Raw genomic sequence first — 17544 nt, 5'->3', positions numbered from 1 at the left:
TAGTAGATATATGGCATAGCCCTCCAGTAGGGGCAGTAAATACATTGACATAGAAAGGGCAGTAGATATATGGCATAGCCCTCCAGTAGGGGCAGTAAAAACATTGACATAGAAAGGGCAGTAGATATACGGCATAGCCCTCCAGTAGGGGCAGTAAATACATTGACATAGAAAGGGTAGTAGATATATGGCATAGCCCTCCAGTAGGGGCAGTAAATACATTGACATAGAAAGGGTAGTAGATATATGGCATAGCCCTCCAGTAGGGGCAGTAAATACATTGACATAGAAAGGGCAGTAGATATATGGCATAGCCCTCCAGTAGGGGCAGTAAAAACATTGACATAGAAAGGGCAGTAGATATATGGCATAGCCCTCCAGTAGGGGCAGTAAATACATTGACATGGAAAGGGCAGTAGATATATGGCATAGCCCTCCAGTAGGGGCAGTAAATACATTGACATGGAAAGGGTAGTAGATATATGGCATAGCCCTCCAGTAGGGGCAGTAAATACATTGACATAGAAAGGGTAGTAGATATATGGCATAGCCCTCCAGTAGGGGCAGTAAATACATTGACATAGAAAGGGCAGTAGATATATGGCATAACCCTCCAGTAGGGGCAGTAAATACATTGATATAGAAAGGGTAGTAGATATACGGCATAGCCCTCCAGTAGGGGCAGTAAATACATTGACATAGAAAGGGTAGTAGATATATGGCATAGCCCTCCAGTAGGGACAGTAAATACATTGACATGGAAAGGGTAGTAGATATATGGCATAGCCCTCCAGTAGGGGCAGTAAATACATTGATATAGAAAGAGTAGTAGATTTATAGCATAGCCCTCCAGTAGAAGCATTAAATACATTGACATAGAAAGGGCAGTAGATATATGGCATAGCCCTCCAGTAGGGGCAGTAAATACATTGACATGGAAAGGGTAGTAGATATATGGCATAGCCCTCCAGTAGGGGCAGTAAATACATTGACATGGAAAGGGTAGTAGATATATGGCATAGCCCTCCAATAGGGGCAGTAAATACATTGACATGGAAAGGGTAGTAGATATATGGCATAGCCCTCCAGTAGGGGCAGTAAATACATTGACATGGAAAGGGTAGTAGATATATGGCATAGCCCTCCAGTAGGGGCAGTAAATACATTGACATGGATATGGTGGTAGATATACGGCATAGCCCTCCAGTAGGGGCAGTAAATACATTGACATGGAAAGGGTAGTAGATATCCGGCATATCCCTCCAGTAGGGGCAGTAAATACATTGATATAGAAAGGGTAATAGATATATGGCATAGCCCTCCAGTAGAAGCAGTAAAGACTAATGTTGATGTAGAAAGGGTGTAGGTTTATGAATTAGACTTTGAGTGGAAGCAATAGAGAATGGCAATAATAAAAGGGGTAGATACCTGTTAAATACCCGGTATAGCCTTCCTACATCCTTATAAAGTAAAGAAAACAATGAATGTGAAGTGGGCAAGATTCTTCTGAGGAACCAGTCGGAGATGCCATAATGGACTGGATACCAGAAGGATTTTTAAATAATTTATGCAGAGTAACGTTATATCTGTTATTGCTTTGAAGACCATATTATAACATATTATATCAGAACATATTATGTTATAACGTTCCCTGCCTGCCCCCGTAACTTCGCAATCCCTGACTCATGAAATAATCTTTTACCGTGTCTACTGACTAACAACAAACAGTTTAAAAATAGAGAATAAACCAAGTTCGATTAACACTAATGATAAAATACCAGAATTGTTATCGCAGCATTCTGTAAGATTCTATATGGGGTTTTTCAACCTAATACATGTCATATTAAGGATAAGGCAGCTTAGTTGGTCGCTCAATAGATTGGATTCTAGATGTTACGTGATGGATTGCAACAGCGCCATCTGCTGATACATACTGGGGAAAATTTACTTCTCTGGGTACGTACTGTTATGGGGGAAGGGACAGGCTTGGCAAGTCCCATGCGTGGTGTCTGCATGGCAATGCACTTAGAACACAATCCATGCAGTTCTGTATTGGCGTTTCCCTCTCAATATTGCCACCTAGTGTACTCAACCGGGAACTGTTTTCCCTACGTGATAAGCCTGAAGAAGAAACATTAATGACCTCGTACTCCTATGAAACGTCACGTAAAAATATTGACACTTTTATAACTGGTCTCCTTCTTAGACTGAAAAATTTAGTTACGTAGTCCTTGATTTAATACGCTTTGCAAATGATTCAATACTGTTACAAAAACTTTCCAAATGATTAATCCACAAAAATTCACATGGACACACACAGACAGTGATAACGCAATTATTAAAGATATGGCGCACTTTATTCGGCCTGATTATATATTATTAACCACCATCCAACTACTATTTAATTGCACAGATATCGGACTTTACAGCACTGAGGGATTCATTCACCATAGGGTTAATAGTATTTCGATATAAGGTGGATGGGGTGATCAAGGTACAGAGTGTAGACCTCTGTTTGCCCTTCGTCTGTGCTGGATATTAGTGAGTGTGGGCCTTTCCCCTCACCTTGTGTGTTGTGTAGAGACATTAATAATACCAAATGTGAGCCTCTTCTATTTACCCCATCTATGGTGAATGAGGGGAACATGTTACATTTCAAATCATTTTTTTTGCTGTGAAAAAGTCTAGATGAGATGTTAATTTTACTGACCACGCATTCATATTTATATTCAAAATTATACCACTTCAAACAATTTGTTTCCCCGCCACCCCCTCCCCCCAAAAAAATGAAATTTCCAATTATTTAAGTTCTGTGAAAATCCCCCATTTTCATGTTTAAATACTGCACTTAATTAACTAATCCAACACAAATCAAAGAAAAGCTGATTGTTTATAAAAATCAACGTTAGAAAATATTATCTTGTTCCTAAAAAGATGAGGCTAACACCCAACAGAGTATAATAGGAGACACTGCATAATAACAGCGCACACGGTCTGTAACAATTAAGGCACCTGACGCTAGGCCTGAAGCATCCTTATATCATTATTTTATTGTTTATCTCACTGGGTTATTTATAATTTTAGAGTTACTGAAATGAAATAAATAGCTGAATTAGCTAATTTTTCCAATTTGTCTATTTTTTACTTAAATATGAAATCCACTTTAAATTCACTAGGTGAACGCTTCGAATTTTCGCTTTGGCGAATAACCCATTATGTCTAGTATACCGAGTACTGCCACTTTAACATATAATGATAGCTTTATTTGTATTTCACATTTTAGCATTTACCCAGAATCATGGGCTGCATTAAAATCACTATAGGATAAATCATTAAAAATACTACCCATCTAGTAATCATCTAGCAGCCATTAAAGGGACAATAAAGGCACCAAGACCACTTCATCTTAATGAAGTCACCTGGTTGCCTTTCCCCTGTCATGTTTGCCCTGTGAAGAAAAACATTTTAATTGAAACCGCAATTTTTCTGGTCTAATCCCAACATTTAGTGGCAGTCTTTCAGACAGCCCCTAGATGGTGTTACCTGGATTTGAGCGTAATAAAACGATGAGGATCCTTGGGTTGGACTATTGGCAGGGGAGACCATGCTTGCTCCGTGACGTCGCTGGACGTGAGAATTTTTTTTTTTAAAACCCTTTATGTGCTGAACATCACTAGGGACAGGGACACTTTTACTTTAAGAGTACAGGTTTGTATTCCTAACGCCATAGTGTTCCTTTAAGTTCAATATTGACTGAAACCTGGGTCCATCTTAGATTCAACAGCTGATCTCAGAGGTCTTCGTTGCAGATAGGATCAATTAAAATCCCACTGTCAGCAGCAAATAAGTTTCAGTACAAGGTACGGATGCAAGATTCCCAAACGTGTCAAAAGCTGAGCCAATTCTTTATGGAAGACATTGACAATTCAATTAATTAGTGCTGTTGAATACTCAGCAAACACTGAAATTGACCATTTTTATTTCATACAGGTTTAGCCTTAGGTCACCAGAGTTTTCATAAAGCCGTTCCAAATTTTAGTGGTCCATCTCTGTACGTTGAACCTTAAGATTAAAAGACTACCTAAGAGTCCAGATATCCATACCTGTGTAAAGCATTTAAAGTTGTCAAGCAAGGGTTTGTTTTTTAGGTACTTTGTCCTTTAAAATACAGAACATTTTTCATACACTGGGCATTAGTTGTTGACCAGAAGATTCAACACTTTAGACACTCGACAGTCCATCTCAAAACTCTGGACAAAAAAGGACTCCTTGGAGCTTTCAGAGCCGGGGGCAAGTTTGTTCATATTTCTTGCTTCCATATTGTTACTTTGTTTTCCAATTCTGTCTGCCTCAATGATACGTAACACAAAAGAAAAAAGCACAATAAAATGTCCCCTAAGGTTACTGACCTTTCATGGTCATTGCATCTCCTTTTCAAAATAATGGGGAATATTATGTGCTGTGACATTAAAAAATGATCCTTATAGTCTCAAAGCTGTAGAATCTGACCATGGTGTAACTCCACGGTTGGATAGACTCAGGACAGACGGCCAAGGGAAGGCAGCAAGGGATGGCAACACTTGGTAAATGTACACCTAGCTGATGTTTTAGTAAGACATTGGTCACAGCAGCAGCAATGTGGACGTTTTTACGCTAATTAAACCAACACACAAACAGAATGGCTGAGGGAAACCAGACAGCGATGTGTTTCATACATCAACTGCTTGTGCTGAAGTTTCGATTTTACAGTTCACCACATGTTGACCCACTGAATATAAGGCAAATGTTACTCATGTTAAAGCTGCCTATCGCTTACTTTAACTTTAAGCATCTATTCTAACTGACACTCCTTAGAAACATGGTGTGTGTGTGCGTGTGTGCGTGCGTGCGCGCGCGTGTGTGTGTGTGTTTGTGTGTGTGTGTGTGTGTATGAATGCAGTGTGTGTGTTAATCGCGCGCCCAAGATTAAAGAAACCCAATCATTCAACCTATTCTATTGTGTAATATAAAACCAACACTATGGCAAAGCAAGTATTAAGGAAAAATAATTCCATCAAGCTCTTTTGGAGGCATTCATTAAACGTTTGCGATGTTATAATGTCTCCAGAACCGTTTGATGGTATTACATTCCTATAGTAAGTATATATAGTATATATTTGTTATGGTTGTAATTTTGTAGATGTTAGTGATGGTATTTTGATGGAAAGCCATACCTTTCTCTTATAGTATTTTAATAGTTTATGGAAATGTTGTTACATGTATATGTGTCTGTTTATTCTGTAGGGTATAGGTATAACTGAGCTATTTACTAAATGGGCAACCCTGATTGGGCTCTATAAAATGCACTGAGACTTGGCTACAATGTAATAACACCGTAGCTGTAAGGCTCAACATTTCCACTTAACACCAACAGCCATTGGTGGCTCAAAATGTGGCCGCGGAAAGTAGATAATCACCCCTGCTGAGTGTGGTGTTGACTCTCTAGACTTGCATTGGCTAGTATCTTTTAAGGGACGGCTAGTAGTGTAGGACTTCACATTTTAAGCAATGTGTTGGGCATTTGCTGGTCTTACAAATGTTTAATGTTAAGGTTGGAATTACCAGAAAGAACCTTCAAAGTAGATTTATGGATATAGACTTGATTAGTGATGGCAAATAGTGAGCCGTTCCATTGTGATTGCTGCTTGGGTACTCTTTATTGAAACGGAATGTTAAAGGTTTAAAATCCAAAGGACACATTACACTTGGAGTCCATATTATCAGTATAAAATGATTATTAGTTGATTAAGGGATTTAGTGTTCAGTGCCAAGGGTTGCTGTATTCCATATATAAACCAAGTAGCTGTTATTTCTCACCCTACTCAATTTCAGGACGTGTCTTTAATGGCTCCGGGAAACCTATTGACCGAGGCCCTACAGTGATGGCTGAAGACTTTCTTGACATCAATGGTAAGTTTGCCGCTGTCTGTATAAATCAGACATTCACCTAGACAGCAAGCCAGGCATACCAGAGAAGCAGCTTCATAATCTCAGTTCGCCTTTGGATACAATTCACACTTCTCCCTTTGTATAGAGGGCTGGAGTTGGAGCAAGTTATCTTTCCGGGTGTGTGCTTTGTATAGTAGCAGAGGGCTGGAGTTGGAGCAAGTTATCTTTCAGGGTGTGAGCTTTGTGTGCAAATATTGTTTGTGTTGTATCTGTGTCACAGTGTGAGGTGAGGATTTACTTGCTGTATACGGACCCCTAAGATATAAATATGGCCCTGCCTATCGCATGAGAGCTCAAACATTGAACATCACAAGGATTAACGTATGAGAATTAAGCAATATAGAGCAGTGTATTTTATTGATATGTTTCACAATTCCGTCCGTGGATACATAAATTGTATGTGTCATTAAATGTGTGTTAAACACTATGATTCATATTAGTTTGTTACATGCTCTTACAGGTCAACCTATTAACCCGTACGGTCGAACCTACCCCGAAGAAATGATCCAGACTGGGATCTCTCCTATAGATGTAATGAACAGCATTGCCAGGGGACAGAAAATTCCCATTTTTTCAGCTGCGGGACTGCCCCACAATGAAGTAAGAACACAACTTACTGCTATACCAAATACGCTGCAGATGAATACCATATGGATAAACCATCTTGGTAGTTGATCTTTTGTGTTTTATCTTTGGTACAAGATAGTTGTGTCTTGTTCTAGATCAGGGGTTTCCAATCCAGTCCTCAAGTACCCCCGAGCAGTCCAGGATTTAGGGATTACCATGTTGTGTCTAAAGTGTTTTTTTTTTGCTTTCTAATAATACCCTAAGAAACCAGGGGGCAACGCTCACCTGAACATGCATAAATGGGGTGCTTTTGGAGAAAATTTATACAATACACAAGATCCAGCGCACTCACTTATCCACTAAATAGCAACTTCAAAGCTTACAGATTTAAAAAACACCAAATCTAGGCAAAAATAATGGGGGTTTAGTTACATTATATGATCATACATTGCATAAGCCTGCCACAACGTCAATGTACCCCATCTTTGGCAGGTTCTACTCTGACAGCCTAATGTCTGCTCTTATGAGACAAACCCACTTACAGTGTGGGGGGGGAGGGGGGAATTCCATCTGGGGCTCGCTGCAGTACAAGGCTAAATAGGACCCTGGGATGAGGCACCTGTGGCAGGGCGCTGTGCAAAACCAAGGAGTTGGCCTGATTCCCAAGTTGGCCGTGTGGTGGAACTGAATCCCCATATTTGTTTAATATGATAGCTGATTTTATGTAGCCTTGTAAAATATAAAGCTGTATTTTTTTTTTGTGTGTGTGCGCTGTCCCCTAATCTGTATCTCAATGAAGTGGTCTGGCTGCCAATGTTGTCTCTGCAGTTTTTTTTTTTTACCTTGCAATGCAAAACATTGCCGTTCTGTCATACTGCCAACCACTAGAGGCGCTACCGCCCCAATAGCCAATAAAAATCAGCTATTTTAATCAGATGGTCTCGTAGACACCAAGTGAATGGCGTAGAGTGGGATTTTTCCAAACTTGTACACTAGCCTCCCAATGTGTCCCTATGGGGAAACATTTGATTGGCTCAGATCATCTACACCAAGGATGTCAGAAAAGTTTATGTGGGCTGCAAATAAGAGTTCAACCTAGACCAACACAAACTGAAATTACTTGTATCATTCTCATGCAAACAATATGTAATCCTGAGTACATATATATAATTTACTGAAGAGCTTTATTTCCAGTTACTTACTATGCACCCCATCCTAATTCCCGGTATCACGGTAGGCCAGTCCGGCCCTGGGCTGCAAAGATACTCATTGTGGGCTGCATGCGGCACACGGGCTACCTCTTTGATATGCTTGATCTACACTGATGATTTCAGCCAAAGACGCAGAGTGCCATTGTGGAGGACACCATTTTTCTTCTTGTGTGCTTCCGGTAACTTTTATTGCTCCATCTTTTTTAGTTATCATCGTACTATTTTTTTTAAAGATTGGAAGGACAGAGCTGCTCATTTTCTCATTGATCCTATTATAGTGCCTGGTCTGCTTAACTCAATGTTACCAGTCTCCTACTGGTATAACAAGTAGGAATCATTATTTTTGGTAGTGGGCAGTAGCTTAGCAACGACCACAGGGTATAGTGCTAAACTAAAACAATGCTGGAGATGACCCCCAATTTATTTATCAAGGTTTGTTTTGTTATATCAAGTTAGGAGAACTGATGGTTAATGTGTTGTATCTGCTCAGATTGCAGCTCAGATCTGTAGACAAGCTGGACTGGTGAAGAAGTCCAAGGATGTAATGGATTATCACGACGACAACTTTGCCATTGTTTTTGCGGCCATGGGTGTAAGTCAAGAAAACCTGTCCCTCTTGGGTATTCTAGCTTAACATGACTAATTATGAATAGTATTGTGATGATGCTGGCAATGGAAACTTTATTCTACCTTGTAAACAGTTCATTATTGGAGATATTTGATAGGGTTTGTAGATTTCTGTACTAAAACCATTGCATTGTTGTAACAAAATAAACCATATGCAAAAAGAAAACACACAAGAATATCTACAACAAGAAGATCGAGAGGAATCTTAGATTTATCTACATTTAAAGTAGCAAAGGGGAATTTTACTATTTTTTTTACCCCTTATGTTTTTTCCTTTCACTGGTGGTGCTGTATTGTGTGGTACAAGTTTTGTATATAAATATGCAAAAAGTAATCTTAAAATAAATACCCAATAATATCTAAGTTAAAGGAGCACTATAGTGCCAGGAAAACAAGCCAGTTTTCCTGGCACTATAAAGTTTTTAGGTGTGTGTCCCCCTCCCTCAGGGCCCCCCTCCCGCTGGGCTGAAGGGTTTAAAACCCCTTCAGCCACTTACCTTAATCCAGCGCCGGGCTCCCTCGGCGCTGGTGACCTCTCCTCCCCCGCCGAAATCAGCTCCCGAGTGGAGCCAAATGCGCATTCACTTTGCCCATAGGAAAGCAATACTCCATGTTTTTCTATAGGGATCTGAACTCTCGCTGCGTGAGTTCAATGCGATTTTCACACTGAGAATCGCAGAAGCGCCTCTAGTGGCTGTCAGGGAGACAGCCACTAGAGGCTGGATTAACCCTGCAGTGTACACATAGCAGTTTTCAGCTGCAGCGTTACAACTAGGGAGACCTGGCACCCACACAGCTTCATTGAGCAGAAGTGGTCTGGGTGCCTATCTGTCTACGTAAAGTTACATTTTTGTACCTAACTTTTCTGTTTTTTGTCTAAGTCAGTTGAAATCTTGTTTACTAAATTAATCATTAAACATTATAATTTAATTCAAGCTTTGTCAAACACAGGAACCAATTGTTCTAAATATGACTACTATTCACATTACCTCACTAGTGTTAACGGAGATCTGTTCCTCCTCCGGAGTTTACACTATCGAACAAAACATAACATATCACCTATAACCTTTTTCATTGTCTGTTTTGCTTTCAATTTATAAAAAAAACAACCAAATATCACTATCTGGTTCAGACAAGGCAAAGTCATGGCAAACTTTGAAACATTGTTTCATTTCTCCTCTGCTCTGTACTATATCTGTATTATCCGAATCGACAAAATCCGATAAAAATGATCGAATTACGACTTAATTTAAAGAACTGCTAAGGAACAAATTATTGTTATTAGAGGGTGTGCTTTATTTTTCCCATGACTATAGAATAAGAGGAGGATATCTAGTGTCCCTGTCCCTTACATATGCCAACATATGGAGGCCCTAATTAATTATAATTTATTTATTTATTTACTTTTTTCATGTGGCGGCTGAGTAGCAAGCTCTGCCCAGCCGCTGCATAATTAACCTTCAAGCCTCCAAGGGTTTTTAAATATTTGCTCACAGGCTGCTAGCGCAGCCATCGCGCAGACGGTTCAGATTTTTTTTAAAATCCAGGTTGCAGTTTTATTTTTTTGAGCCTGGATTTGACACATTCGCCCCTGATTTCAGTCGTCCGGCGGAGTTCATCTCATCTGAAATCCGGCCAAATTACAAAGATCTGGACATTGGTGAATTCTGTCCAAATGGTCCGTATGCAGCTGGGCGGCTTTGCCCCATTCGGTTCAGGGCCATTCAGACTTTAGTGCATAACCCTGATAGAGCTAAAATCAGTTCTCCTTTAACCCCTTAAGGACCAAACTTCTGGAATAAAAGGGAATCATGACATGTCACGTGTCCTTAAGGGGTTAAAGGACCACTATAAACACCCAGACCACTTCAGCTTAATGAAGTGGTCTGGGTGCCAGGTCAGCTAGGATTAACCCTTTTTTCTATAAACATAGCAGTTTCAGAGGAAAAGCTATGTTTATAATAGGGTTAATCCAGCCTCTAGTGGCTGTCTCACTGACAGCCGCTAGAGGCGCTTCCGCGCTTCTCACTGTGATTTTCACAGTGAGAAGATGCCAGCGTCCATAGGAAAGCATTGTGAATGCTTTCCTATGGACTGGCTGAATGCGCGCGCAGCTCCTGCCGCGCATGCGCATTCAGCCGAGGAGGAGGAGAGGAGGAGGAGAGTCCCCCGCCCGGCGCTGGAGAAAGAGGTAAGTTTAACCCCTTCAATCCCCTAGAGCCCGGCGGGAGGGGGACCCTGAGGGTGGGGGCACCCTCAGGGCACTATAGTGCCAGGAAAACGAGTATGTTTTCCTGGCACTATAGTGGTCCTTTAAGCAGGCATAAAAAAGTTGTGATGTTTGAGAAACCTTGGAAATACACGTCATGGTTTGCATGGAAGTTTTTGTTTAGTCCTGTGCCAAACACTGGTGCTTTGTAAACTAAAGTTGAATAAAATGCTAACACCTACTCTAAGTATCCCCTAACTCCAAATACCTTCTAAACTTCAAGTTCCTCTTAACCCTCAGTATCATCTTCATAAGTTATCCCAAACACAGGCATCCCTTCTCCAGACCTGAATCTATTTTCATATTCCTTGTCACTAGGTGAACATGGAGACTGCTCGATTCTTCAAGTCAGACTTTGAAGAGAATGGGTCAATGGACAATGTTTGCCTCTTCCTGAATCTTGCTAACGATCCAACGTAAGTATTAGAGAGGAGGTGTGCAAGTTGAGTATTCACTAGCCACCAATGGGTCATTGTAACTGTGCACAATAACTGCTGGCTTTTTATGCTTCAGCCTGACACTGTGTATTATATCATAGAATAAATGCCTTCATGGCATATATTTTTTTCTTACAGAATTGAAAGGATCATCACCCCCCGTCTTGCTCTGACTGAAGCAGAATACTTGGCGTATCAATGTGAGAAGCACGTGTTGGTCATCCTGACTGACATGAGCTCCTACGCTGAGGCTCTACGTGAGGTAAATAATATCTTGGGGATCTAAAGGGCTATGTGACCCTTTTAGGACTTTGATTATAATAGAATATTTTTCCTTTATTTATTTATTCATTTTGGTTTTAATTCTTTTATTTCAGTTTTCAATTTATGAACACATGCATAATTAGAAAAGACAAAAAACTAGAAAAGAAAAAATAGAAATATGTATCTTAAACGTACTGAAAAAAAAACGGAAAAAAAAAACCCAACAAACACTAACAATACAAAGTTTGTGCAAACGAATTACAAAAATAAAAAACATCCAGAGCTATTCACTAAAGTGAGAATTCAAAGTGAATTGAAATTCATATTTTTGGCTAAAATAGTTAAACTGGAAAACCTGTCTAACCTATACTTTCAGTTCAGCTATCCTGGCCTTAAATGTGAAATTCACTTAATTGTCACCTTAGTTTAATAACCCATTAAGTCCTCTTGCCTAGAAGGTTACTGACTTCCATGAGATGAAATGAAAGTGAAGTTGACGTAAACTCAGATTTTAAAACCTGCCTAAGAGAGACTACAATGTAGCACTTTCAATGATTGGGCAATTTTCTAAAGCTCGAGAGTTCAGCATTCCTTCACTCCGCTTATCCATGTCAACAAATGTGGTGCTAAATCACTTCTTTAGTTAGAGGGGTGGACTCTGAAACAGCAATAAAATTATACCTTAAAGCAGATTTTTTTTAGAAGAAGAAACGGAGGTGGCTGACAAATGAAGAAGAACATTTGTAATTTGTAATTATAATGTTGTTACTCATTAGGGATTAAATAACTGCCTGAATGGCTGTCCAAATGGGTTCTAAATCTTGACAAGACCACCAGACATGTTGGTTTGTACCTCTATCTTGTCTTTGTTTAGTGTTTTTGTAAAAGAGTGGAATAGTGACCCAGATAGCTTACGTTCTTGCATACTCACTCGCATTTCTGGTAAAACTGATCAAACCGGACCAGAGGTATGTAAAATATTTTAGAACAAAGTCAAATATCTTGCATACACGTAAGATCTTCCTACACTTCAATAACTTGTTCCACAGACCTGGTATTTTTTATTTTTTGAAAGGAATTAATAATGTGTATATAAGCATTTTCAGAACGTCCCCAGCTTATTATTATGTACTGTTATTGTCATTTGAAATTGTGAGCTTCTATTCCTGGAAGCAATATAAGAATGTTAGCTGGCTACCCCTACTGACTAACTTGTTTAAGTCCAACCTAAGGTCCGTAAAAATGTACTTTGTACATTGTGCTTACAAAGTGAAACCAGTTGGTACCTTTATTAGGCCTTAGATGACCTCCAGAAAGATGAGCTAGAGGATAATATATTCTCTCCATTGCAGTAGAAATTACTTTAAAATATAGCACATTTATACATATAACCATATTTTATGTATGTTAGAGTTGAATGCAAAACGACTCAAATTAATTGTCCCACCCTTTTTAAAATTCAAGAATAAAACATATTCCCAGAAACTTGTGTACACTTTATCCTATATTACTAGTGTTTTATTTAAAAATAAATATTTGAAGCAAATCTAACATTTTTGACAATTCTCTTTCAAGTGAAATAAAGAAAATTGTGTAACATTTTTTATTTTTTTAAATTTTTTATTATTATTTCTTCACAGTTAAACTGCCTATATTAGAAAAAAAAATCCAACCCAGCCAAATAGCAGATTTTCTTTTTACAATTCTGCTTAGTTGCGTCTTTTTCCATATTGTATTATGTCCATTCCCTTTATAGGTTTCAGCGGCTCGAGAGGAAGTCCCGGGTAGACGTGGTTTCCCTGGGTACATGTACACTGACTTGGCCACTATCTACGAGCGAGCTGGGAGAGTGGAAGGTAGAAGTGGATCCATCACGCAGATCCCTATTCTTACCATGCCCAATGATGGTGAGTTATGCTCTTTGAAAAACAACACAAATATACCTTAAACTATTTTTATAACTTTTATTTTATTTATTCTCAGGTTATTTTCAGCACGGTGTATATAATAATGTTTATCAGTATAGAAGAGATTTAAATGTAGTAGTGGCAGCTAGTGTCACAACATCCTCATCAATGACAGACGCAACTTGGAATTCTTACAAGGTTAAATCAATAAATAATTTTTTTCATAATTTTCCAACATTCTGAAAATATAAACAGAATTGTTTTAATACTTGTAATTTAGCCCAAGTGTTAATACTTTTGTTTCTAACGAGATGTATTTTTTTTCTGGCAGATATTACTCACCCCATTCCCGACTTGACTGGCTTCATTACAGAAGGACAAATTTATGTAGACCGGCAGCTCCATAACAGACAGGTCAGTAGGTTCTCATATTGACCGGTATACAGACTCAGATCATGTGTATGGTTGGTCAGCTAGTCTTCTATAGTTGTATATATTGAGGATATAACTAGCAGAGAACAACTCTTTTACAGTATTCTAAACAACAAAACCACAACACACCAAAGAAATCTGTTGCCTAAAGTCTTTAAGTACTGGCCCCTGATTTTATGTAAAATCATTCTCCACCGCATCCAAAGACAGCCCTTTTCACAGCCATGTTATATATGTGTACCCCAAATTCCGGACTAACAGAAATGTGCAATGCTGCAGATGGTTATTATGTATATATTTTGAAGTACACTGATTGGTTCATTTTTATGCTTTTTTGGCTTGGTCTTCTGATTTGGTTCCTGAGTCAACATTCGCTGAGCGATACTGACATCCTAATCGAATTTCGGCTGCCTTAAACAATTTTCCCTCAACAGAACTGAAATTTCTCACCGTGCACAAGTCTAGTGTTTGGGATTAGAAGAATTTCACCTAGATGATATTAACACCTTGACATCAAAACTCCCTAACCCTAAAATAACACTAATCCTATCTAACTGTAAATGAAGTGCACAGGGTACAAAGCTGTGCCTCATGGTTTTACAATACTGTGTGCACCCTAACTTGGTATGGGTATCATCTCACATACTATACAATAATATATTAATTTCCAGATCTATCCTCCAATCAACGTCCTGCCTTCTCTATCCCGTCTCATGAAGTCTGCCATTGGAGAAGGTATGACACGGAAAGACCACGGAGATGTCTCCAACCAGCTGGTAAGCACAAAATCTTCTTTGATATTGCTGTCATTAACAAGACCTCTCTTGAGAATTTTTAGCCCAAGGGTTCCCACTACCATAATTAAAAGCTATGAGCTAAGTGCTGAGCTTCACAGCTGCAGCATTGACACGACCAACTATTGCTTAGCATGGTACAAGGAAGCACTGATTTTGCATTAGGCTGAAAAAAAACCAAATGTTTTTATTCTAAAGCTATCAAGAAACCAGTGATGTTTATATTGTATGTGCGTATTGCACGCCATTAAGTATAACAGAACTCTGTAAGTAACAGTATTTCATTATGTTTGAACAGTATGCCTGCTATGCTATTGGGAAGGATGTCCAGGCAATGAAAGCTGTGGTCGGTGAAGAAGCTTTGTCCTCTGATGATCTCCTCTACCTGGAGTTTCTGCAGAAGTTTGAGAAGCAGTTTATTGCTCAAGGTGAGCATCCAGGACAAAAAGCTGCACATAAAATCTCAATCTATATGGCCGATTATGAAAAAAAGAACCACAAAACTAAACATATATACCTGTTATTCCCTGTGAATTCCATTGGTGGTATCTGTGACAGAGCTCCTGTATTCTGACCTCTGCCAGGTCAGCTTCCTAGCTGCTACCAGGGGTCTCTAGAGCACTTCAGACCCACTTGATGAAGTTTGACTGGGGTCTTTGAGGACCCCTCCCACCAGACCAGGCTGCAGTAAATATAGCTCTGGAGACCCTCTTTCCTGTTGAGCAAGTGATTATAGCTTTACTAAATAATTTCCCCTACACATTAGACGAGTTTGAAAGTAGGGGGTAGAACGACCTTAATTGCACAGCACACAGCTATTTATACATTGCAATGTTGACTGCCTCTGCATGTGGTACTCCATACAATATAATGTATAGCACAATTGTCCCTACCTGGCACCACCTTGTCTAAGGACTTGATTGCCTTATCCCCAGCTAACACAATCAGACCCCTGATGTGTCTTCACATTCCTTCAAGCACAGGACACAAGATGTCCGACAGAACAACCTTACCCTGGACTGTACCCCCACACTATATATATCTGTGGAAAGCTCGTCACGAATGACCTCACTGTCCATATAGCACCCTGATGAGAGAATCTGCACCTTTTGGAGGCTCTTGGGACCAGGCCCATATTCTGTGTACAGGAGGCTGGCCTTCATGTATCACCAAAAGTCCATGGCATGGGAGCTTACGTCACAATACCTTTTTACCCTTAAGGGCGTGGAATGTGAGGCCAATTAGAACTCCTGATTTAAAAATGAGTTATATTTCCCTGTTCACTGGAAAGCTTGCTGATAAGTTATCTCCCTTCTCTGAAACATGTTGAAAATAGTGATGTACAGCATTTTTATGGACCCACCCGGGCTCCGCTTGAAGTGAATTCACAAGTTGTGAGTCAGCAACCATTGGCGTTTAATATGATGACGCATTAAATCTAAGCTATCATTGCTCCATTCTGGTTGATTCATTATTCCATCAGTTTGATGCTAAATTATAGTTTGCTGGGGTCTTTAATCTTTTCTAAAGACCACTGATGAAGGAGAATTAGAAGATGCTCTCCTACTCCTTCACATAGAAAGCTTGTAATTCTCTGCTGGGTACTTTGGGAGCTTGCTATATGTTGACACAGCAGTATACTTTAGATTTTTTGAAGATTTCCATACCATACATTTTGAGGTTTCACTCATATATTATGCTGATTGTTGTCTTTTAGGTGCTTATGATAATCGAACAATCTTTGAGTCGCTGGACATTGGGTGGCAACTCCTGCGTATCTTTCCCAAGGAACTGTTAAAGCGTATTCCAGAGGCCATGCTGAACGAGTTCTACCCTAGAGAATCTAGAGCACCCTTGGGCGACAGTTCCTCCTCTGCCAAAAAACAGTAACTGCCCCATAACAGGCCAGCAGAGTGTATCTGCAATATCCATAAACATAATATTTATTTTTAAATGTGTACTTGTCTGGTTATTAAATGCTTTGAAAATTTGAACAATATGAAACGTTTCATTTCCTTGGTTGTCTAAAAGCCAGTTGACTGTAGCGTCTATGGAAATATTGAGTTAATCGTTTAAGTGCTCTTAATGGCTGTGAATCAAGTTCCTCAAATGTCCGTTCTCTTCTCACATCCACCGTGCGAGACAGAAGTTGTGTCTGGCTGGACACGTTTCATGACGCTCCAATTATTCTGAAACGTGTCCCAAAGGAAATTGATTAAAACATTGAAGTCAATGAACATAACAGGATTTATTGGTAATCTGAAAGCTATGAATTTGCCTCCACCTGTTTCTCTCATGTGGCCAAAGACAGCCCGGGTAGTTCACACAAAACAGAAGTGGTATGTAAAGCAAAGCCGTAGGTAATACCCACCGCGTCATTGCACATTATTCTGATTTTGGACATTAGTATTTACTTTTCTGTGCCATTCAATGAATTAAAACATTAGTATATTGTGAGGGGTCTCTTATATATTTTTTATTAATCTTGATGCAAATGTATATGAGCCCCTGTACCAAAAGCATGTTTAAATTGAACTGGCCCTGGATAGGTTTAGGAAAAGCTCCTTGAATTGATTTTTCATTGGCATCCCCCATCTGTGAAGCTCAAAATCCAGGCAAATGATCTCCTGTACTTTTGCCCTTTTATTAAATTATCTATTTTATCTATCTTTTTATAAAGCACTTTTGTACGTGTGCCTTACAAGCATTATTTAGACAGTTCTATATATATATATATATATCAGAAAAAAAGGTGCGAAATATCTTTAAAAATTGTGATATAAAACCACTTATTCACTTAGTGCAAATATACAAGTGCAATCATAACTAAGTATGTACAGTGAGGGGAAAAAGTATTGATCCCCTGCTGATTTTGAATGTTTGCCCACTGATAAAGAAATGATCAGTCTATAATTTTAATGGTAGGTGTATTTTAATAGTGAAAGACAGAATAACAAAAAAAAAAAAAATCCAGAAAAACGCATGTCAAAAAAGTTATATGTCAATGAGTGAAATAAGTATTTCACCCCTTCGACTTAGTACTTGGTA

The 17544-nt window shown here is 39.2% G+C and overlaps 1 protein-coding gene across 1 annotated transcript in view; it reads left to right on the top strand.

The window, feature by feature from the left end:
* ATP6V1B1 (ATPase H+ transporting V1 subunit B1) overlaps nucleotides 1–16500 on the top strand; it is an 89356-nt gene extending 72856 nt beyond the window's left edge. Inside the window, exons 5-14 of the mRNA XM_063457564.1 lie at nucleotides 5872–5949; nucleotides 6449–6588; nucleotides 8257–8358; nucleotides 10981–11078; nucleotides 11238–11361; nucleotides 13120–13270; nucleotides 13602–13684; nucleotides 14374–14478; nucleotides 14795–14924; nucleotides 16214–16500. Of these exons, the coding sequence (XP_063313634.1) occupies nucleotides 5872–5949; nucleotides 6449–6588; nucleotides 8257–8358; nucleotides 10981–11078; nucleotides 11238–11361; nucleotides 13120–13270; nucleotides 13602–13684; nucleotides 14374–14478; nucleotides 14795–14924; nucleotides 16214–16386 (1184 nt within the window). The 3' untranslated portion in view covers nucleotides 16387–16500. The remainder of the gene's footprint in view (nucleotides 1–5871; nucleotides 5950–6448; nucleotides 6589–8256; nucleotides 8359–10980; nucleotides 11079–11237; nucleotides 11362–13119; nucleotides 13271–13601; nucleotides 13685–14373; nucleotides 14479–14794; nucleotides 14925–16213) is intronic.
* Nucleotides 16501–17544: the final 1044 nt, after the last annotated feature.

This window comes from Pelobates fuscus, chromosome 6 (assembly GCF_036172605.1).
Source record: "Pelobates fuscus isolate aPelFus1 chromosome 6, aPelFus1.pri, whole genome shotgun sequence".
Classification (NCBI taxonomy): Eukaryota; Metazoa; Chordata; class Amphibia; order Anura; family Pelobatidae; genus Pelobates; species Pelobates fuscus.
The sequence above is the reverse complement of the archived record's forward strand: the minus strand, read 5'-3'. Positions and strand labels throughout refer to the sequence as shown.